This window comes from Daldinia childiae, assembly GCF_008694065.1.
Source record: "Daldinia childiae strain JS-1345 chromosome Unknown Scaffold2, whole genome shotgun sequence".
Classification (NCBI taxonomy): domain Eukaryota; kingdom Fungi; phylum Ascomycota; class Sordariomycetes; order Xylariales; family Hypoxylaceae; genus Daldinia; species Daldinia childiae.
In genome coordinates, this window is record NW_022984643.1 from 4,580,559 (window position 1) to 4,602,361 (window position 21,803).

Genomic DNA, 21,803 nt, shown 5'->3' on the forward strand with positions numbered 1-21,803 from the left:
CTAGAACCCTCTCAGTCTTTTAAACATTGCGGCGCAGCAGGCAGCAACATTCGGCGTCGGACGGTCACTAAGCGAAGTTCGCCGCAACCTTCTTCACGAGCTTATCTTGCAGGCCAAGTAAAAATTTGACTATAAATATGGGTTGGGAGAATACGCCCGCTCAGCCTAAGGCTGGTCCTACTTCATTCAATGTTAGAGATACCGACGGCCCTGTTGAAATGGTAACTGGACCACCACCCTACTATTCGACAGAACCACAAGATTATCCGCGACGGAATATGCGTAGCCAACCAGCTTTACCTTGGTGGAATCCAAAGTCTTGGAGGAAAAGAACTTGGGCTATTGTTGTGATAGCTTTTATTATCATTATCATCGTCGCCGTAGTCACTCCGGTTGAGGTCGCCAAGGCAAACCGATATCCGAATTATACCAAACTCAATTATGCCTTGGCAGATGAATGTAAGCTTCTCGGTCAAATTCTTTAAATTCGTCAAATTCCGTATTTTCGCATTTTGTACAAAACCAGACTGACCACATTCTTAGATTCCGGGACGACTTTCTTCGATAAGTTCAATTATTTCGTAGGATACGACCCAGCGCAGGGATTCGTTCATTATGTCCCCGAAGCACAAGCTACGCAACTAGTAAGTGCTTACTTTTCCTCGGCATTCTCTAACATTACGCTAATAATTGCCTATTTAAGAACCTCACCTATGCTTCTGAGGATTCGGCCATTATAAGAGTCGATACCAGCGTCGGTCCCCAGTCCGAACCTGATGCATCGACGGGCCGTTTCTCCGTGCGAATCGAATCTCAAGCGCAGTATGATAATGGCCTTTTTATTTTTGATGTGAAGCACACGCCGTTCGGATGCGGAACTTGGCCCGCCTTGTGGCTCGTCGACCCCGCCAACTGGCCGGATCATGGTGAGATCGATGTGATGGAGGCTGCGAACAAAGCCACCGATGGCAATCAAATGACGCTGCACACGACAGATGGTTGCTCGATGGATGTGAAGCGTATAATGAGCGACTCGGGTCTTTCGAACGACTGCCACAATGCCACCGATAACAACGCCGGCTGCGGAGTTAGAGGCGACGCCGCTACTTACGGCAGCGCGTACAACGATGGACAGGGCGGTATCATCGCGATGGAGTGGCGTAACGAGGGTATTCGGCTTGTGGCAGTTCGGCAGGAGCAACATCCCTACCGATATCACCACCAAGAATCCGGATCCGAGCAGCTGGGGCTCAGCCTCTGCAGATTTCCCGAACACGAACTGTGACATTGGCTCGCACTTTAAGAACCAGAGTATCATTGCCAACATAGATCTCTGCGGGCAGTATGCCGGCGCTTTGTACGCTTCAAGCGGCTGTAAGTTATTATTCCATATTCTCTACGGTGTATATTAAAGGTTCGACGACTAACTATTTACAGGCCCGAGCAACTGTACCGACTATGTTGCTAACAACCCCGAAGCTTTTACTGATGCGTTTTGGGAATTCGGCAAATTCGAGGTCTACAAGGCTACCTAGTCAAAAGTTTACACGGCTTAATGGATAGTACCTTTTGGAGTTGACGGTTAATGCGATAATTATTTCAGACGGAAAACATGACTAGGGCTAATGATGCAAAGTGAGAAAGGGCCGGTAGGGTGGGTATAGAGGCTTATGGATGTTTTTGTACTGTGCAGGAAAATGGATTATGAGAGGTGTTCTACGCGAAGGAGAAATAAACCTATATGACATTGTCATTATGGCATATCAAATAGGCTTCCTATATTTATTTGGCTTGAAACAAAAGCCGGTAATATATAATTTGACGCAACCTAGTTTCCCTCGCTTATATGAGCCGCTTTGTCTATACGATGGACTAGTGAATTTGACATTGGGATTTGAATCAGGTTTACAGATGGCCCGTTATAAGCCGCCATAACTGTAGTTTGGAATTGTTCAGTCGGAGATACCATGAAGAAGCGGATATGATCAACACAGGGTTAGCCGTGGGTCCGAACATCTGCCAAGATCGATAAGCTGATGATCCTTATTGACATTACTCTATCATGGACGACTATAGCTCATCCTTCATCAGGCGGTATCGCAACCACTCCATCATATCTTATGTACATTTCAAAACCCTAAGTGGAGAATGTATGCCAGCCCCCTTTCTACCATGTATGTACCATGTATAGATGCGCGGAAACCATAACGCCGTGAATCCTATGCACCCGACCCAACGCCATACCACGAACCGATTTCCACAATTACACTGCACTATACTACACAACAATACCCCGTTTTTTCATTTCCATATCTTTCTCGCGTACGGTAGGTAAAGACTTCCTAGGTTGGTTAGATAGATAGGTAAGTACCTATTTATTCATCGTCCTTAGGCGACCTCAACCACGCATCAATAGCGGCGCTAAACGCCGCGAACGCAGCGCACCCGCCGGCCACAGCCGTTGGGCCCCCCCCCCGCCAGGATGCCGCCCGTCAGACACCCGGCCGCGGTGCCGTTGTACATGTCGTTCTTGGCGCGGTACCCCTCGATGCCGCACTCGATGCCGGCGAACATCAGGCCCACCAGCCCGAAGTTCTTCGCCGTGCTGTAGGATCGCGATCCCATGTCTTTGAACCCGACTTTGAGCTGCTGTCGCCAGGGTAGGTTGGCAATGGGGATCGGCGCGGCGCCCGCGGCGCCGGGGGAGTGGAAGGGCGTGTCGTAGGCCATCTGTGGGAGGAGGGTGGGTTAGTTATTGTGTAGATATATGTGTGTATGGATGGATAGGTAGATATATGTAAGTAGGACTGAGGCGGCGATGCTACGTACAGAAGCCATAAACATTCCAAACAGACCACCCATACCGAAACCCATAACACCAGAAACGGCAGCCTTGCCAAAGCACGACTCCATCATGGCGTTTAACTAGTCGCGCACAAGTTAGCAATCGCTACCTCTCATGCAATAACCCGGAAGACCAGACGAACCCTCTTAATATTAGGATCATTAGGATCGACGCCTCCGGCAGCGCCGGTTCCGGCTCCAGGAAGACCGTTCATAGTGCGAGGGATATATAAGTGACAGACTAAGTAGGTACGTAACGTTTAAAGCGACGATACCTATCGAGATGCGACGAGCACATGGATATAAAGCTAAGCTGGGTTGTACTTGCGAACTGATAACGATTGGAGAAGAACGATAATAATTATTTTTCTGCCAGGTACGACCGCCCCCCGCAGCCCCGATCAGATGGGATTATCCCATGCCCATGGAAATCTGAGTTTGCCCCCCCACCTTCTATAATGGTCTAGCTTGTTGGGACCTGCATTCTTTTTTTTTCCTCGTTGTTTTTATGGTCAACTTTAAAACTTTGGGTCAGGAACATTAGTCAATTTTTCTTTGAAGGGCTAGTTACCTGTTAATATATTTCTCAAACATGTTCTAGTGATAATATGTACATGTTAAACTTTGTGGGCATTATTTCTTTCACTTTGTCTCACTTAATGTATCATTAGATGTATATATGAAATGAAAGTCTTATGTACCTCACGATAGCTTATTGAAAAAATTATCTTTTCCTTATTAGGAAGGATGGGTGCGAATTTTAGTGGCAGGAGTGGTAAGTAGACCCTTGCTAAGACTTCTGCGGAGAAAAAAAAACCCACTTCATCACTATCTTGACTGTGACAACCGTCCATTCGCTAGCAACTGTTGACCAATGACAGATTTTAGTTGATCGACAAGAAATTTTTTTTCACATAGCACAAGTAGCCTAAGCTAGATTTTTTTCTTGCATATAAAAGATATTGGTGCGAGCCTGACTTGTGCTTTCTTTCAAGATATCTCAATTTTTAAAACTCCCCCATCACTTTTCAAACTCTACCAACCCGAATTACTTCAGCCATGGCGACATCAGAACAGATCGATTTGGCTATTGCCACTTACGAGGAGTTGATGGACTTGGACAAGGACTTCGAGGATGTTGAAACAGAAATAAGTAAGTACTTTTTACACTCAGACCTGAACTTGATTATTTGAGTCCATTTCATCATGCTAGGTTATAGCGTATATAAATAAAGGACTTGGGCCCTGTGAATACAAGAAAAGTGAACCCATACTTACATGCCGATTAGTTCGCCAACAGGTTGCTCTTACCAAGTCTCTGTATGAGAAGAGAGAAGCGCTGGTTAAGAATATTCCCAACTTTTGGGCGCTGGTTTTTGAGCAGGCACCTCCTGATCTAGACCAATACATTCAACCTAGCGACTCTGCTGTTCTCTTATCCGCGCTGACTTCGGTCTCGGTCTCTCACTTCGAGATCGAAAATGGCGGCAATGGAGATCCCCGCAGCGTTTCCATCAAGATGGAGTTTGGTGAGAACGAATGGTTCGAAGACAAGGTCCTCGAGAAGAAGTTCTACTACCGTGTTGGTAAGGAGGGTGATGAGGGCCTCGTCAGCGACCCAGTCCCCATCAAGTGGAAGTCATCGGACAAGGATCTCACCCAGGGAATGCTTGACCTCGTCGTGAAGGTCTGGGAAAATGACAAGAAGAACCCCGTTACCGACAGCACTAAGTTAAAGAAGGAGAAGGACTACACTCCCGACGAGAAGGCCTTGAAGGAGAAGATCGAAGCTACCGGCCTAGGTGCCGTTTCTTTCTTCGGCTTTTTCGGATACCGAGGTCTGAACATCTCTGCTGAAGAGAGCCGCCTCGCTATCGAGGAAGAGAAGAAGAGAAAGGCCGAAAGGGCCGCGGGAAAGATCCCTGAACTCAAGGCGGCCGAGGAGGAAGAAGATGATGATGAGGATGACGAGGAGGAGGACCCCTTGTCCCTCGAAATCTTCCCGGATGGCGAAGAAGTGGCGCTTGCCATCAGTGACGACCTTTGGGTTAACGCTATCAAGTACTTTAGTAAGTCTTGTGCTAATAAGTAGAACAACAGTGAGAGTTGCTGACGTGTTTCGAAGGCCAAGCCCAGGAGGCTGATATTAGCGAAGTCGACTTCGAGGACGATGACGAGGACGAGGAGATGGCAGATGACGATGAGAAACCCAAAGCTAACGGTGCCCAACCCCCATCTAAGAAGCGGAAAGCTTGAACACGTTTTGGATGAAGTAACGTTTTCTAATATGATTATCTTTGCAGCGCGGAAGTGAATAAAAAAAGGGGTCAGGATTCTCACAGTGAGCGGTGAGCGGTTATGATGGACGGCGAGTTGCCGTCAAGTGCACTCGGGATTTCGATACCAAAAAATATTTCTCTTTAGACTATCAATAGATATCAAGACCTGATAGAACGCCGGATGTGCGTCTCAGGTAACTTGACTTGCATACAACTATATGTTTAGTTCCTCGAGTATGGGGAATTTACTTCAACTGTCTGTCGTGTTTAAGTACCTAATTTTTGTACCTAGTTGTAGTTAGTTGGTGCTTCTGATGAGTTGCGACAGCTTCGTAATGAATATGAGGAAAGCCCCTAATCGAATTTACAACGGAAAGCGCCAATGTAAGCAGTACTGAAATGTAAGAAGCTACAAACGGGTATTGTGATACCGAGTCAGCAGCGTTTTAGTAATACCCCTGTTTGGGTACCTGAGTCCAGCCAGGTCCTTGATACAAGGGTAGGCTTCCCCACAACTTTGTTCGTTAACTTTAACTTCAACTTCTTCAACTTCAAGATGAACATGTTTTAATCCCTACTGGGGAAGACAATTGAAATCAGTAAACTCCATCATTTTAAGCCACCGCACGTACGTTCATCAATTAGAATGATCTACAAACTATAATATGATTTGCAATGATATTGTATAAACAGTCTCATGTCATATGCATTTTCATACCCTGGTCTTTTCTCCTTTGAGACGCGCTCCGCACAGATCCAACTTGAACGGTTTCAGCATGTCGATTCATCTGACATAGCCTCACGGGGGTAGAGATAGAACTGGCATGCACACGAAATAATTAGGTAGGGACTAAGCTTTTGGATGATCGAAGGTGATTGACGTATTCCCCTTCTATCTTCGTGAATCCCTTCTGACAGGGGCAATACGCTATGGATTGGCCCACCTTGTCTTCCTAAACTTGCTCTTAGGAGCTTGTGTCTTTTCTCATCTTCAACTATTCACTTCTCTTCATATTGACTTCTAGATTGGAGTCTCTTTTGTTTGTTTGTTTCGTTTCGCCGCGCGATTCCTTCGTTTTCATTCCTTTCATACCTTCCTTCTCTTCGTACTCGCTACCGGTCGAGCCTTTTTTATCTTGCTTTCGTTTCGTCCTAGCGACTGATTTCCTAACGTGCGGATTTTGGGTGGCTGCTCGGAGGTTTAGTCTATTAAGAGTAGTGATAACGATTTGGATACCGATACTCGAGGTCACAGTTGTGAGGCCTTTTGCTCTTCGACTTATAACTCCTTTGAGGACATGTGGTCATCTTAAGCAAATACGATTCCATCTCAGCTCGAAAGCTAGACCTTTCGTGGGCAAGACCCATCACCTTCCTTTCTTCGGCCATATTTATATTTATTTCATAATGCAATTATCACTTCGTGCAGCAGGCATCGTAAGCCTGCTGGCAGGTGCAACTAGAGCTTTACAAATCGACTGGAATAGCGATGGTACGTGATTAATGACAATATATTCATGCATGGCTGACACCTATTAGATTCCATAAAAGATGCAGCAAGTACCGTTGCTTTCGGATTGGTGAAATACTACACGGGAAATAACACGGGCGATACTCCTGGTAACTTACCAGACCCGTACTTCTGTACGTAACCCCATTCCCTCTCTATCAAAATCGTTGCTTATAAGACATTAGGGTGGGAAGCGGGAGCTATGTTTGGTACACTAGTTGACTATTGGTTTTATACTGGCGACGAAACGTACAACGCCATAACAACGCAAGCGTTACAGCATCAAGCAGGTGAAGACAGCGATTACATGCCCCAGAACCAGACAAGGTCACTAGGAAACGACGATCAAGGATTTTGGGCCATGGCCGCCATGACCGCTGCCGAGAACAACTTCCCGAACCCGCCAGAAGGTCAACCGCAGTGGTTAGCACTAGTTCAAGCCGTCTTCAACGAGTATATAACTCGATGGGATGCCGATACTTGTGGTGGTGGTTTGCGGTGGCAGGTGTTTACGTTCAACAATGGATATAGTTACAAGAACTCCATATCCAACGGCTGCTTTTTTAATATCGCCTCTCGACTAGCTAGATATACAGGGAATCAAACGTACGGTGACTGGGCCGAGAAAGTCTGGGATTGGATGGAGGCAGTTCAATTCATCGACGCCGACTTTAACGTTTACGACGGAGCAGGCGCGGATAAAGGCTGTGTCGACTCAACAAGCGCAATGGACCTACAACGCAGGTATCTTCCTGCAGGGAGCAGCTATGATGTTAGAAAAACCCCCCTCCCCGTCAGTAAACCCGACTAACCAAATATTACTATCTATAGGTACAATTTCACAGAGGGTCAAGATACTTGGAAGCAACGAGTAGAAGGTCTAGTGAAAAGAACAAACGAATATTTCTTCGACGACAACATCGTGGTTGAGCGGCCGTGTGAGGGCTTCAACTCTTGTGACTATGACCAGCAAAGTTTCAAGGGCTACCTTATGCGATGGATGACTTCGGCGTCGCAGATGGCTCCCTTTACCTTTGATACGCTAATGCCAATACTTAAAATCAACGCAGCGGCAGCGGCGCAGCAGTGCTCCGGCTCGCCGGCAGCCGACCTGTATAAGGGCCCGGCTGGTACGGCGTGCGGCTTCAAGTGGACGGAAAAGGAAAAGTTCGACGGTCTTGCTGGTGTCGGCGAGCAAATGAGCGCGTTGTCTGCCATACAATATACGTTAGTCAAGAAACAGACGGCGGCACCGTTAACTGCAACTACGGGCGGGACATCTGTTGGCAATCCCGATGCTGGACGACCGATGGAGGCATACATGCCGAGTCTAACGCCCATCTCAACGGGAGAAAAGGTAGCAGCTGGTTTTGTGACGAGTGCGATTGCATTTAGCGTCCTGGGCGCGTGCTTCTTTGTGACGAGAGATTAAGAAGCCCGTATTACCCGCTGACGATGAAATGAGGATATTTGTTAGGCTTTAACTACTCGAGCGCTAGATATATTTCCCTAGGTATGAGGACATATAGGAAAGACGGCCGGCAAGATCGTGGCATCGGCGGCGTTTTGGAAATATATTCGGTATATACCTGCTTTGAAAGCAATCTTTTTGTAATACCCCAATAGTAAAATATTTTTACTACCTTTATACTATTCAAGTCCGAATATCAGTACTCGTGACTGCAAAATATGGTATTTAGTTTTACTATACACGACCCCTTCTAGGTCGTATTTTCTCTTTATACTGACTTATATCCGCCCAGCTATATAAACCACTCTTAGATTCATATTTCTTCTGCTACACTAGATGCTTTACAGACATCTTCGCCAAGCTAAGTAGCTTATTATGCGCCGACTCTCTGGCTAAGCTATCGCTATAGAGTTCACTCTTTGTGTACGATACACCATTAGTCGTAGCAACTGATAAGAGTTCCGTAAATCTAATACAACTCCCTCTATCCGCTTTCTTCTTCTTTCCCCTTCTGCTCCAAATCCTTCTTCTTCCGCCTCTTCTTCTCGCTCGGCCCCTCGAAATACAACCTCACCACACCCCCCACCTTCCCATCCATCTTCCTCACCTCCTTCGCCCCATCCACCAACGTCAGCGCGCTCCTAACCGCCTCCAGAACCGCCTCGGCAGCCTCTATCGAAACCGGTTTCGCATGCCGTTTTTTTGCCAGTATGACTTCCACGTTCAGCCCGAGGTCGAGGAACTGGCGCAGGCGCCGCAGCTTGTGGCCCATGTCGTGCGGCTCGATGCCCCAGGAGAACTCGAGCTCCTTGGTGTCGACGGCCTTGCGGGCGCGCGCTGCTCGGCTTCGTGCGCGGCGGCTTTGGAGGCCGCGTTGTCGACGATGCGGCATATGGCGGCGCTGGCTTCGGGGGTGTGCGGGTTGGCGAAGGAGAGGGGCGGCGCGACCATGACTAGGGTGTGCGTTTTGGGGTTGAGGGAGGCGAGGACGGTGCCGATGGGCTGCGCGGGCGACAGTGCGTTGTCGGGGGGTGGCCCGACTACGCGCACGTAGTCGTAGGGGATCTTGCCGTTGGTTGGTCGCTTTTGGGATAAGTCGATGCGGCGGAGGATAGCGGTTGTGGAGAGCGAGCGGGTTTGTTGTCGCGGTATGGGGAGTGGTGGTGGTAGGGTTGTGGTATTTGTGTTTGTAATAAGGTGGCTACAGGAGAAGAGCCGTGGAGGAAGGAGGTAGGAAGATGTTGTGCGTGATGTGAGAGAGGTTGTCCTGCTACGGCTGAGGAGGTCCGAGACGAGGACTCTGTGTAGAGCTCGTGCGGGTGAGGAACTGGCGAGACAGCGTGGTTGTGCCATTTTTACCGATGTTTCTTTGTGTTATGGCTCTAGAGAATGTAATTGGGACGGTAGAATTGGCATATATCGAGCAGTGCTGCCGCGCTTTAGGATAACGCCTTGCAGAGTTGAAGTTGTTTTGCAGCAAGAATTGAGTTTAGATTTGGAACTACAAGCACATCCCACTTCTCGGTACTACGTACCGTCTAGGGCCGACGCTCAACAGCCAATCATGTCATGCTTTCCCGCCGGCGGCTTATGATGTACATATGTAGCTCCGCGCCAAGACTCAAAGCTTAAGCTCCGGCTTAATATAACCTTAAATGCATTCATTTATTGAGATTGTGTGAACCTCACGTTGAGCTTAGAAACTTATACTCATCGCTTTATACAATATACACCCATACCTAACTAATATAGGCTCGCTTTAAATTCTCAAGTCCTACGAAACCATGCAAGCCACCAACCCACCGTATCATCCCTCATAAAAGCACTATAACCCATCTACTTCCATACCCTTACATAAAAGCCGAAAGGCAACAGCACCCACACCCTTACTTACACAGACCCCCCCAACCGCCACGCCACAATGCCGTCCCTCCTAGGCCATCCCTTCCGCGTGCTCCTCTACACGACCAAAGCGCTAGCCCTAGGCCACCTGCTCGTGACCTACGGATACAGCACCGGGTACGGGTGGGGCCCATCCATGCTACCGACGTTCCTGACGATGAACGAGTGGTTCGTAACAGACCGATCGCACCGCCGGGGCCGCGGCCTGCGCGTCGGCGACTGCGTCGTGTACAGCATTCCAGTCGAGCCCGGCGAGGAGGGCATCAAGCGCGTCCTGGGCCTGCCGGGGGACTACGTGCTGTTGAACTCGCCGGGCGTGGGCGCTGATACCATGATACAGGTATGGCTGATTGATTAATTTGCTAATTTACTTAACCTAATTTACTATTTCCTACTCTACTTGGATCTTATACGCTTATGAGAAAATATGAGGATATAGTATTGACCAAGTTCTACTTCAGATACCGAAAGGTCACTGCTACATAGTCGGAGACAACCTTCCCTGGTCTAGGGATAGTCGCGACTTTGGCCCTATTCCCATGGGTCTCATCAAGGGTAAAGTGGTTGCCAAAGTGGTCGTGAACGGTTGGTGGCCGTTTAATTGGTTCACTAAGGTGGAAAGTGGTCTTCAACCTGTATTAGATTCGCCTAAAACCTGATCACTCCTATCCCTGCTATGGGTATGGCTATTGTATTACAATTTGCATTGCATGGAGGCGTCTCGGAAGCATTATCATTGTTTACCGGATATCATTTTTGATGAGGAAGGGCAATCTAATTACAAGAATTTAACTCCGCGCATGAGGCTCACAAGAGTAACTCATGACTTACTAGGAATGGTTGGTCAAGTAGTCATCTTTTCAACCGGCTACGCCGCCGCGTACAAATGAGATCGAGTGTCTTCCACTAAGCTAGCTTCTGGGGCAAATGCGACCAGCAATGCACCCACCCGCGACTCAAACCACCCAATGAAAATATGCGTTCCTAATAAAATATCGAAGCAGCCTTATCGTTGACGAAATACACATGCATGCTTATATAACATACGCCTCAAACACCGGGAACCAACCACATCCGTGTGAATGCCCGCTTGAACAGGGAGTCTGACAGTATCGATGATTAAAACAAAAAAGAAATGCCGTAGTCTGTCACTTCATCCTTCTATGTGCGCCTTCGACATACTCTGGCCAAGCAGCTCCAGGCAGCGCTGCGCAAGGTTGATCACTTCGCCCTCGTCATCTTCCTCGTATTCGTTATCTGACTCGACTTGTCGATTCGCGATTTGTTTAATCATCTCCACAATTGTATCCGACTTCCCAATATGTGAAATCAAGGTCTTATCTTCAGATTCCAACAATTGGAGGAGAGTCCAAATAGCAATGTGCTGAAACGTGGCATCGCCGCTGGCCAGGAACCTACTCAAGTAACCGTGAATGCCACCGTTTGGTTCTGTCCAATCCTGGATGAAGATGGAATAATCGCCAACTACGTCATATTAATAAATGGGAGATTAATAAAATTAGAATCAAGACTTACCCTTCGAGGACAGGTTGCCGAGGGCTGCGGCGCTATTGCCTTGAACTTCAATGCTTGGCGAGTGTGTTAGGGGAATAAGCACGTCGAACACGCCGAGATTTAACAAGTGTGTTTTAAGCTCGTCAGATAACGCAAGAACTGCGATTGCAGCCGTCATTTCCGACTGGACGGTCACCGGAACGTCCAAGACAAGTTGCTTGCATTTCTGTACCGCACCAGCGTCAAGGACTAGTGCTTTGTTACGGTCAGAACTCGCGGCAAGGTTTCGGAGGGTCGATATGGCATGGCACTGGATTTCCTCGTTATCGGTGGAGCCTAGAAGGTCGACTAGGGGCTTTAAGAATCCAGCTTCGATAATAGGAGACTCGTTTAAGGGATGGATGGATATGTTACGTATGCAAGCAACCGCGGAGAGGATTAGAGGTAGGTAAGAGGACTGGAGCAAACGTAGCAGCGGATTAAGGCCTTGCGCCCGGACGATATCTAGCTGATATTTCTCGTCCGAAGCGAGGTTTCGAAGTGCTAATGCGGCTTGGCATTGCACCTTGGGAGAGGAGGAGTCCATTAGGTTAACGAGGGACTGGACAAGTTTGGTCTCCGACGCAGCTAACTTCCGGCGGTTGTTGCCGTCGACGGCAATGTTGCTAAGCGCTGTCGTGCAATAATATTGAACATCGACATCGGGAGACGACAGAAGTTGGACCAGTACGGGGATGGCGCCTGCATTCACGAGCTGTTGTCGATTCTCATCTATGTAAATACCATTAGAAAAGTCCAACGAATGAATCAGTTGCTAGGAGCTGAATGCCTACCTGAATGTGTCATGTTGAGCAGGGCGCCGGTTGCGTTCCGTTGAACCCTCATATCTCTTGACTTGGCCAGTCGAGTAAGCGGACCCAAGGCTCCCGATCGTGCAATCTTTGCCTTATTCTCCTCATGGGTAGCTAAATTGGTAATGCATCCTACAGCATTGCATTGTACTTCGACGTTGGGAGAAAGCATCTGACGTATAAGCGGAGTTAAGCCGCCTAGTTGGACAATCAAGACTTTGTTCTCGGCTGCGTAACTTGGTAAGACAAGAGGCTAAATAACAGCGCGGATTCTTACTTACTATTAACGGCAAGGTTCCCTAACGCAGCACTGGCTGCTCTTTGTACTTCAATATCGGGACTCTGAAGTAGGAAAAGGATGGGTTCTAGCGTATCGCGGTCGACCTCACGAACATCTAAGGGCGGTCAGTCGCAGCTCGTAATTCGGTGAAGACTAGAGCGGTAAGGCCATATCACTCGATAGCTCTGCAATACAACGCCTCTTTTGTCAGGGCGCCAATAACATTATACTACATACCTCGCTCCGTGATCTCGGCAAACGTTAAGCTTGCACTCCTTTGAAGATCGATATTGTCGGAAAATACAAGGGTACTTAGAGCTCGAAGAGGCTCGCCAGAAAAGAAATCCGTCTCGCCGCGCTAGGATAAAAGGTTAGCTTTGAGCAGTGTAAGGGTTGGTCGGTCGTAACACACGTTCTCGAGGTATTGGAGTAGATCGGCGACAGCTTCTCGTTCGCTATCGGCCAATACTGGTTCGTAGAGACCATCGCGAGATTTGCCTATACGGTGTTTAGCACTTAAAAGGGTCTTCTTGATAGGAGAATGGACTTGTGTTACCTCCGCAGCATGATTGGCAGGCCCCCATTGCTATGGGTAGAGCTAGAAACCGTGATGTGATTGATTTGGACTCAGTCGACGATACAAGGAGTAAAAAGATGATGCTGATAAGCAGGTGCTTTCAGTTTCAGGTTGCTCGAATTATCAAAACCTGGGCGGTAGAGTACGATCAGTACTGGTGTCAGGTCCAAATAATAAGCCTGCTCTCCGGAGATGGTCCTGTGATGTATCCTCGTGAGAGACTAGGGCAGGCGGATAATCTCGTCTAGGTCGACGCGGCGAAAATAGTGCCAGATTGCATGCATCGACGGAACGGGACGATGAGGAGAAGGTCGATCTTGACCGGAATGTGTGTGTTGTGGTAGAGGGTAGAGGGAGAGATGAAGTTAAAGAAGTTTATTACTGGGGTAATGTTTACGAAGTTGCAGTTGCACCAAAAGGCTCAAAAAAGGTTGTTGCGTAGCAGAGGTTTTGACATGTCCCGATATTGGGCAACCCTTGTTCCTTCCCCCCCAGTTGCTCCAGTTGCTGACTTCCTAACCTTTTTTACCTTTACGTTGATAGTGATTGCTGCGCTATTGCCGCCTCTGCTGCAGGTGGGCCGGGTCGCGCTGTGTGGTTGCGTACAGAGAAGGAATGGCGCAGGCGCAGTTGGTGGGTTTTGATGGGGGGAAGGTTAATCCTTTTCTGCTTCTTTCCTAATCTCATCTCATAGGGGGTGCTCACTGCTATCATGGTTGTCATGGGCTGTCATGGAGCTGGGACCGGAAGGTTTCGGCTGGAAAGCTCGCCTAAGCTTTTTGCTTGTGGGTACCTCTAAGTACCTAAAAAGTATTCGATCTGCTTCGAGACTTACTAAGATACTTTTGATAGTAACTGGTTGTACTTGTATCGTACCTCAAATTACACATTTTCATGCGCTTTAACATATCTTGTTTTTATATGCAATATGTACATGAATGTTAATAACATAAATGGAAACTCGATAAAGCATGTAAAAGGTTTACAAAACTTAACTTTGCGCAGCTTTATTAACTACCTTAATTGAATACAATAATTAGGTAGGTAAATAAAATAAATCTTTAGATGTAACCAAATAAGTATGTCCTAGTTAGATGTTACATACTAAGATGATAGGCTGTCTATTCTTAAAGGCTAAAGCTGTTAATGGATGAAACAAAGTGCAAGTTGACGTATGTAAAACCGCTACCCACGAAAAAATAGGTCCCCGATTATCACCCTATTACCTTTTCTGGACAGCTTTTCTGCATTATAGCAGCCACAAAGCCAACCCGCTCTAAGCCAACAAGCTTAGCACGACCTTAATAGTTCAAATAGCACAAGTTGTTGCCTCCGTAGCTCGCTAAATTAGCTTGTGAAAGATAGTATCCACCTTCTGTCTCAAAGATATGACGTTCCATCCATCCATTATGCATCTTTCCGTCTGATAGTAACTAAGATCAGGCAAATCTTTGTCATGAAATTGCAATATCTTGTCGAATTGAAGCTATTCCCAATCCTAAGCAGCCAATCACCCCTTGAGTCTGCAGGATAGTGGGATACTTCTACTTATGGCTACTGGCATTGCTTAAAATGAATCATGAGATCCTACCCCTTTGAGAAGCCAAGACTAGAATGATAAAGATTCAAGTGCTCGCAAAAGTTTCCATAATTTTATCTGATTAATTCAACACCTCTATGTAGCTGCTGTCCCTACCACAATAATATGTCATTCTCATCAGTCGTACTACTGGATGACGACAACCTTTGCCTCCAATATTTTTCTATGTAGATTCTTATTCCCCACCAATACTAAGTGGATGTGGTAGGCCAGACAAGAATAAGACATTCCTATCACTCTATATGTTGCCTTTACCTGCGGTGTTATGCCCCAGGCTGATGGTTGCGATTAGACGAGCAGCTATCTATCTTTGCATTCTTCTGCCTAGCTTGATTGAATAATATTCCCTAGTCCTCGATCAAGCAGAGACATCTTCTTAGATGATACCCCTTGTGTCTCCTCAGTGTTACATCACATCTTTAATACGATATGATAGGTCACTTGATTGTTTATCTTCTTCCTACGACTCGATTTAAAGATGCCGAATATGTTTTCTTCCGGCAGTCTAGAGGTTAGCATGATATAGGAGGGGAGGGTCTCGGCTTTATACCTCCTAGCATATGCATGCAGTCTGTTACACTGCTACCATGTATGGTAGTTCGTAAGTAGGTGATCCTGTCTTATTATTGCTCCGTTGAAGTCGAAAGAGAAGCAACCAATTGCCTATCCAATCTCCATCCAAGTCTATATCTTTAAGCCGGCCCAGATTTTAAAATCTCACTTCAACCATTTATTTACGTAGGTAGTTACTAATGTAATAACTTTCACACCTATGTGATATATTACCCCAACTTTGTCTTGCATATATGTAAGTAGTTTAATAATAATAGATCTAATTATATAATTACATACCTAAGATATGGTGGGTAGGTCAAGTTTACTAAAAAAGTATGTTGACCAACACGAAACAAGGATTCCGAATTGATTCACAAAATGAAATAAAAAATTAAGCATCCTTATAGGCCTACATACAGCTGGTACACCCCCCATATGTAGCCGCGCTTATCGGCAGCACTAGCACCACCCAAAGCTGCAGTCGCCCTCCTATATTAAATGCACTAGTCTCATCAGATCTCCGAGTATCAATGTACCTTCCATTTAAATCCCCATCAATTTGAACCTCAATCCACACATTCATTTTTTAAAGGTCGAGTTAGGTAAGTACGTATCTGTATAAGTAAGATAGATTATCAATCAGTGATAACCAGTACCAATTGCCCGTTCAGTTGTGGCCCGGTCTGGACCATTTAATAAGAGAAACTACTGAGGCTATTTATGTCTGACCTCACTAACTATTATTATCCATTATCAACAACCTTTGTTCTTATCGCCGTTAAACCTCACCATCATCACCTATTTTCAATTTTTTCCCATATCCATGTCCCATGTCTTCATCTCTTGTCTTAGTTAGCAACTCTCAAGCTGCTTTCAGTCTAGAGCTAGTATTTCTCCAATCGTCGAACAGCCCTACCCGATAACAGAAACCCTTTTTTTTACTCTCCCCACCCCCTCCCCCTCTTCTCCCCCAGCAAAGAAGCGCCTCCTACACCGAACCTTTTCCCAAGCTCACACCTACAGCAAACTTTCAGTTGCACACCTCCCGGGAAGACGGGTGTCCCACCAATAGCTTCCGCCTGACCTGGCTTAAACCCCAACGACCCCCAAGAAGAAGGATAAGGGGGGAAAATTAGAGATAATGGATGACCCTTCGAGCCGTGAGTCTAACAATGCACCAGCCGACGAGCCACAGCGTGCGCCAAACACTCCAGCCCCCGCCATGTCGTCGGACTTGCCCTCCTACATACCGTCGCTACCTCAAGGTCACGAGCTTCCATTTGTGCGGCCATCATCGTATCTCAGACCCAAACTTCGGAGTCGTACAACGCCTGTTCCCACGACGCCAATGAGTCCCATTGATGAAGAACAGTTGCAAGGCCTAGTAAGTCGTTAGCATATAAACTCCCTAGGTGTTAAATCCCCTTGTCTCTACCCGAATCCGATTCTCGGACCTTGCGTCTCGGTGACTTACCGCTAACTTTCTGTTCTTATAGAAAGGCTTGCGCAACTTTCTTCGAGTTAGAACTAGCTACGACGTGCTCCCGTTATCTTTCCGCCTCATCGTACTCGACAATGACCTACTAATCAAAAAGAGCTTGGATATTTTGATCCAGAATGGTACTTCAAATACACGCATGTATATCCCGCGACGGTCCGAACAGCCCCTAACGTGAGCTATTAGGAATCGTGTCCGCGCCTCTTTGGGATTCGCAGCAGTCCAGATTCGCCGGTCTACTTACCGCAACCGATTATATAAATCTGATACAATATTACTGCCAATTCCCTGAACATATCGATGATGTAGAGAAGTTTAGATTGAGCAGCCTCCGCGGTACGTTGCACCCGAATTACGAATGTGCGGGGGCACGTGGATTGAATTGGTTATAGCTGACGCTTCAGCTACTTAAAGACATCGAAAAAGCAATTGGCGTGCTTCCGCTAGAGACGGTGTCCGTCCATCCGTCGAAGCCACTCTACGAAGCATGCAGTCGTATGCTTAAGAGCCGCGCTCGTCGTATTCCTCTCGTCGATATCGACCACGAAACCGAGAGGGAGACGGTAGTGAGCGTGATTACGCAGTACCGAATACTCAAGTTTATCGCCGTCAACACGGAACAGCATACTATGCTTCTCAAGCAGACGGTACGAGAGATCGGGCTAGGAACATATAGCAATCTCGCGACGGCTAAGATGACGGACTCGGTCCTGGAGGTGATCAATTTGATGGTGGTGCATAACATATCTGCTGTGCCTATTATTGATAAAAACAACGTTGTACTCAACGTGTTCGAGGCCGTCGATGTTATACCTTGTATCAAAGGAGGCGCATATGACGAGTTAAAATCAACAGTAGGAGAAGCGTTGACAAAGAGACCGGAAGATTTCCAAGGTATCTATACTTGCCAAGAGGATGACAGGCTTGATTCGATATTCGTTACGCTACGCCAGTCTCGAGTCCATAGGCTAGTAGTCATTGATGACAATTGGCATTTGAAGGGCATTATCTCGCTGTCCGACATCCTTAAGTACGTTTTATTTACTGGCGTTACTAGCGATGAGGGCGAATATTTCCCACCGCCGCGTAACAAGTCGATGATAACTCGACGCTTTTTGTAATGACGGTGCGATACCTTGGAAACTGGAAACGGAAACGGCGGAATATGAGGATCATGGAGTCATAGTGTGTTATTGGTAGGCATTACAGAGGAGTCTGGCGTTCGAAAGACTAAAGTGGTTTATAAGGATCAGTCCTTTTGAGCCCGCATAGGTTTTCATTATCTCCATATCCTCACGCTGATCTATCTATCTAATCGAGTACGACTGCCTTGGGTTAAGGGGGGATTATAAGGTCCAGATTTGGGGGCACGGTTTGGTAGAAGACGAAGATGTCCGGATTTACTACCTACTATGAGTATGACACGTCTTAAGAGTAAACTAGATTTTTAGTATTCAAAGGCTAGGTTTATGATATAACCATTTATTTGGTCGGCCGCCTTAGCTAACCTATATATAGAGGATGTATATGTTTGTTATTTTACAATCGCCTCACTATGCATAATTCCTACCTATATGATGGTATGTTACGTGAGTACCTTATTTACCTAAGGGACCTATGTATTCATCACTAGGGGTTACTACTTATCTTACTAAAGAAGGCACCCTCGCTTGTTATAAGTTCAAAGTCGCTTCCTCTAATGTCTCCTAATTAAAACCTGGAAGGATAGATGTACCTCCTACCTGTGGAGGCTCTGAGTTCCGGATATACCAACCAGTTTTATTGATTTCTTTCCTATTGCTAAACTACATATACAATTCCCCTATTCAATATATTCCTTGTCTTCTATAGGTATCAAGATTTTACCCATTATCCAATAGATCAGATGCAGTCTTACCATGGTGATACAGCTGCGGCTTCAATTCCTATTAAAGGAAAAGAGCCTGCACTCACTAACTGTTCTACGTCTTCTTATCCTTTTCCTTACCAACGAAGACGTCCGCTCTCGCAGTCGACATTTATTAAGCCATGCCCAACGCTAACTACATCGCGATCACTCGGCGCCTTAAATACTCATTACGACCGCAAAACTAACACTTGGACGTCTTCTAGCGGCGAACCCGGACTTCTCTCTGAAAGTGAGGAGGCAGATGGCAGGGAGGAGTTCGTCGACGAATATAATCGACTCGCAAAGAGGGTGGTGCATTCTGTTCAGTGCTCATATTTCGACGGATGCTGACTGAGAGATTATAGTACGGTATTCGGCTACTCGTGACTGGAGACTTCCCGGTAGACGCTGTAAGTGAGGTTGAACGTATTGCAACAAGACCAATTATACTGACGGCAATAAGTCCGTTCCAAACCGGAGACCAAGTTGGCTTTCCAAAGCCCTACGGCGTACATCATCTGGTCAATCAACACAGACCGTAATCATCCGGTCAGAGCCACGACAGCTAAGGCATCGACGAAGTGTCAGCGATGTTGCTCTGAATCTTGTACACCACATGAAAAAGGACGAATTGAAGGGCGAAAATCTTCAGGATTTAGTACGATTGTGTGGGAAGAGTATATTCTACTTACCCACCGAATATGCCCCGTGCTCTTTGGTATTACCTACGTGCTTCCGTGCGCTCGCGCAAGCTCTTGTACAACACGGTAGGAGGTTTGCAATACTTGATATAAGTCCTTCAGCTAATACATACTCACCATAGCTGATACAAGAGGGATTTTTCGGGTACCAGGTTCTGCTCGAGTTGTGAGCATACTCTATGACTACTACTGCCCTGATAGGGACGCAAGGGACGCAAATGCTATCTCAATTACGACTCGATGCCCGAATCTTCCTATACATATCAAATGTAGTGCTCATGATATTGCCTCTGCTTTCAAAAAATTTATTGCTGGACTACCCGGTGGCATTCTGGGTTCCTTGTCCCTTTTCGACGCCTTCGTTGCAATTCATAGCCAATTGCATGCTGATCCCGAGCTCACTAAGACTAGGGAAACCAAGCTTCGCGCACGGTTGATTGCACTCGCCATTGGTACCGTGAGATCACAGTATCAAAGGGAGCTAATATGTGCAGTATTTGGCTTATTATGTTTCGTCGGCCGAGCTGCTGAAAATGCCCCGAGAGAAGATGAAGACGGGAGACCGCTTCCGACAGCTGACTTAATGGGATATAATGCTTTAAGCATAGTATTTGGTCCTCTCTTGATCAATGATCTGATCGACTCTTACAGCATGAAATTGGCAGACCCTGCAGCTGGACTAATACTGCTTCCGGTGTCTGCTCCGAAGTCCCGAAAAGAGAGGCACAAGCACAGGAAATCTAAATCTCGTGCTGAAGATTCAGCCTCTCTCTACACAGTAGACAAGATATATGTCGCTAATAATATCACGGAGATGTTAATAGTACATTGGAGGGAGGTGGTTCAGCAAATGCGGAGCCTGGGCACCCTGAAGATCAGCAGACATGAGCACATCGCCCAACATAGGACGAACAGGGCCAAGTTAGGTTCTTCAGCCTCAGACTCATTCCCATTAAGAAGGCCACCTAAATGGAATAGCCCTACACCATTGTATAAACAGAAAGACAGAAACATTTCTTCTTTGACAAGAAGTCCAACTCCATTACCTAGTAAGCAGGTGTGCTAGCGATTCACGGCGTCATGTGCTAATTATCAGAAACAGAGACCAGCTTAGTCAAGCCACGAGATACAACAGTGGGTGAACCTGAGCCCATATCTACCATAAGACAGCGATCACGACCGTCTAGTTCTTGCACTTCATATAAAACCCAAAGCAGGATTTCAGAAAGTTGTCTCTCGCCCACAGCTGAAGAAAGTCCATCAGCTAGCCAATATGTAGTAAGTGATGAAGCAAGTGTAGGTCAAACGTCTCACCCAGCAATATCGTCTGCTGCGCGAACTTCGCCCAGTGATAGTCTTGGGAGCGTATTGGAAAATCAAAGTTTGGACAGAGTGTCAGGTGGCGGTGAAGGCGAGACTAGAGGCCGGGCCAGGGAGCGGCCATTTCGTATTGATGTGCACGAGGATCCTTCGATTCTCCACAACAGAAGCTCAGTCATATACTGTCCGGAAGTGAGTTAACCTTTCATAGCGTCAAGTCATCCATCGTCGAAATTGGCAACAATGAGGGATATTCGCCACGACAAGGTTATGCCACACCAAGAGCTAAAGAGCCTGGCATACTTAAGAAATCGCCGTCAAAGAAAACAATAACCCCAATCAGATCGTCCCTTTCAACCGAAGAGTACCATAGCAGTTACGCTGGAAATTATATCTATACCCCGGCGCGGAATGTTGACTATTCTGAAAAGTGGAAAGCTTTAAGTCTAGCCAGTAAGACCAGCACGGAGTCTCTAGCAAGAGCTGCAAAGGAAAGACGCTTAAGGCGTAGTCCAGGCAATAGTAACTTTCGACAGAGCGAGGAATTGTCGATCCAACGAAACGAAATACCATCCACCCAGAATGGAAACAACAACTGATGGACACGCGGAGTGAAGGAAGACGGAAACCAGCTAAGCTTTCGCCCGAGAAAAAGAGCGTATTCGAGAAATGTCCTCAATCTGAGCCCTTAAGAGAGTCAGCTTTACACAAACCCGGGTTATCGCCAGGCGGAAGTGTTTTCGGGAGGAAGTAGGCTATTTTATATCGTTCAAGCTCCAAACCAATACAAGGTGCAGTGAAGGCTATAGCTGCATATTTGACAATACTATCAATAATTCTCCTATTAGCACGGCAACTATACTCCCCAGAAAGATCGGGTGTGACTCTAGCAGCGTGTTATCTCCGTATTCTATAAGCAACTCGCCGTCGAAAACAGCTGGGTCTCTCAAAAACTAGCACGCCGTCAAATACCTTTGATGGCTCTAAAGGAAAATTTCAACACCGGAGACAC

The 21,803-nt window shown here is 46.7% G+C and overlaps 8 protein-coding genes across 8 annotated transcripts; 5 read left to right on the forward strand and 3 right to left on the reverse strand.

Annotated features, from left to right (window-relative positions):
• Positions 1 to 137: 137 nt before the first annotated feature.
• GL218_02120 (putative glycosidase C21B10.07) lies at positions 138 to 1,535 on the forward strand (the record flags this gene model as incomplete). Its single annotated transcript, XM_033578614.1, has 5 exons — positions 138 to 459; positions 544 to 644; positions 704 to 1,169; positions 1,264 to 1,374; positions 1,438 to 1,535. The coding sequence occupies 5 exons, from the start codon at positions 138 to 140 to the stop codon at positions 1,533 to 1,535; spliced, it is 1,098 nt and encodes a 365-aa protein (XP_033438302.1).
• An 886-nt stretch (positions 1,536 to 2,421) lies between these two features.
• GL218_02121 (Mitochondrial import inner membrane translocase subunit tim22) lies at positions 2,422 to 3,059 on the reverse strand (the record flags this gene model as incomplete). Its single annotated transcript, XM_033578615.1, has 3 exons — positions 2,422 to 2,730; positions 2,830 to 2,925; positions 2,988 to 3,059. The coding sequence occupies 3 exons, from the start codon at positions 3,057 to 3,059 to the stop codon at positions 2,422 to 2,424; spliced, it is 477 nt and encodes a 158-aa protein (XP_033437882.1).
• An 844-nt stretch (positions 3,060 to 3,903) lies between these two features.
• Positions 3,904 to 5,100, forward strand: GL218_02122 (putative nucleosome assembly protein C36B7.08c; the record flags this gene model as incomplete). The annotated part of the gene is made up of 3 exons (XM_033578616.1): positions 3,904 to 3,997; positions 4,134 to 4,913; positions 4,970 to 5,100. 3 exons carry the CDS (start codon positions 3,904 to 3,906, stop codon positions 5,098 to 5,100), a joined length of 1,005 nt encoding a protein of 334 aa, XP_033437886.1.
• Positions 5,101 to 6,530: 1,430 nt separating this feature from the next.
• GL218_02123 (Mannan endo-1,6-alpha-mannosidase DCW1) lies at positions 6,531 to 8,065 on the forward strand (the record flags this gene model as incomplete). Its single annotated transcript, XM_033578617.1, has 4 exons — positions 6,531 to 6,615; positions 6,663 to 6,767; positions 6,819 to 7,430; positions 7,479 to 8,065. The coding sequence occupies 4 exons, from the start codon at positions 6,531 to 6,533 to the stop codon at positions 8,063 to 8,065; spliced, it is 1,389 nt and encodes a 462-aa protein (XP_033437885.1).
• Positions 8,066 to 8,588: 523 nt separating this feature from the next.
• On the reverse strand, positions 8,589 to 9,457 carry GL218_02124 (putative translation initiation factor protein; the record flags this gene model as incomplete). Its single annotated transcript, XM_033578618.1, has 2 exons — positions 8,589 to 9,005; positions 9,053 to 9,457. 2 exons carry the CDS (start codon positions 9,455 to 9,457, stop codon positions 8,589 to 8,591), a joined length of 822 nt encoding a protein of 273 aa, XP_033437889.1.
• A 568-nt stretch (positions 9,458 to 10,025) lies between these two features.
• Positions 10,026 to 10,665, forward strand: GL218_02125 (Mitochondrial inner membrane protease subunit 1; the record flags this gene model as incomplete). The annotated part of the gene is made up of 2 exons (XM_033578619.1): positions 10,026 to 10,346; positions 10,468 to 10,665. 2 exons carry the CDS (start codon positions 10,026 to 10,028, stop codon positions 10,663 to 10,665), a joined length of 519 nt encoding a protein of 172 aa, XP_033437887.1.
• Positions 10,666 to 11,159: 494 nt separating this feature from the next.
• Positions 11,160 to 13,236, reverse strand: GL218_02126 (Vacuolar protein 8; the record flags this gene model as incomplete). The annotated part of the gene is made up of 7 exons (XM_033578620.1): positions 11,160 to 11,491; positions 11,543 to 12,292; positions 12,355 to 12,600; positions 12,654 to 12,767; positions 12,890 to 13,010; positions 13,065 to 13,150; positions 13,209 to 13,236. The coding sequence occupies 7 exons, from the start codon at positions 13,234 to 13,236 to the stop codon at positions 11,160 to 11,162; spliced, it is 1,677 nt and encodes a 558-aa protein (XP_033437892.1).
• A 3,289-nt stretch (positions 13,237 to 16,525) lies between these two features.
• Positions 16,526 to 18,003, forward strand: GL218_02127 (Nuclear protein SNF4; the record flags this gene model as incomplete). Its single annotated transcript, XM_033578621.1, has 4 exons — positions 16,526 to 16,768; positions 16,881 to 17,004; positions 17,069 to 17,218; positions 17,297 to 18,003. 4 exons carry the CDS (start codon positions 16,526 to 16,528, stop codon positions 18,001 to 18,003), a joined length of 1,224 nt encoding a protein of 407 aa, XP_033437891.1.
• Between the last annotated feature and the right edge of the window lie 3,800 nt (positions 18,004 to 21,803).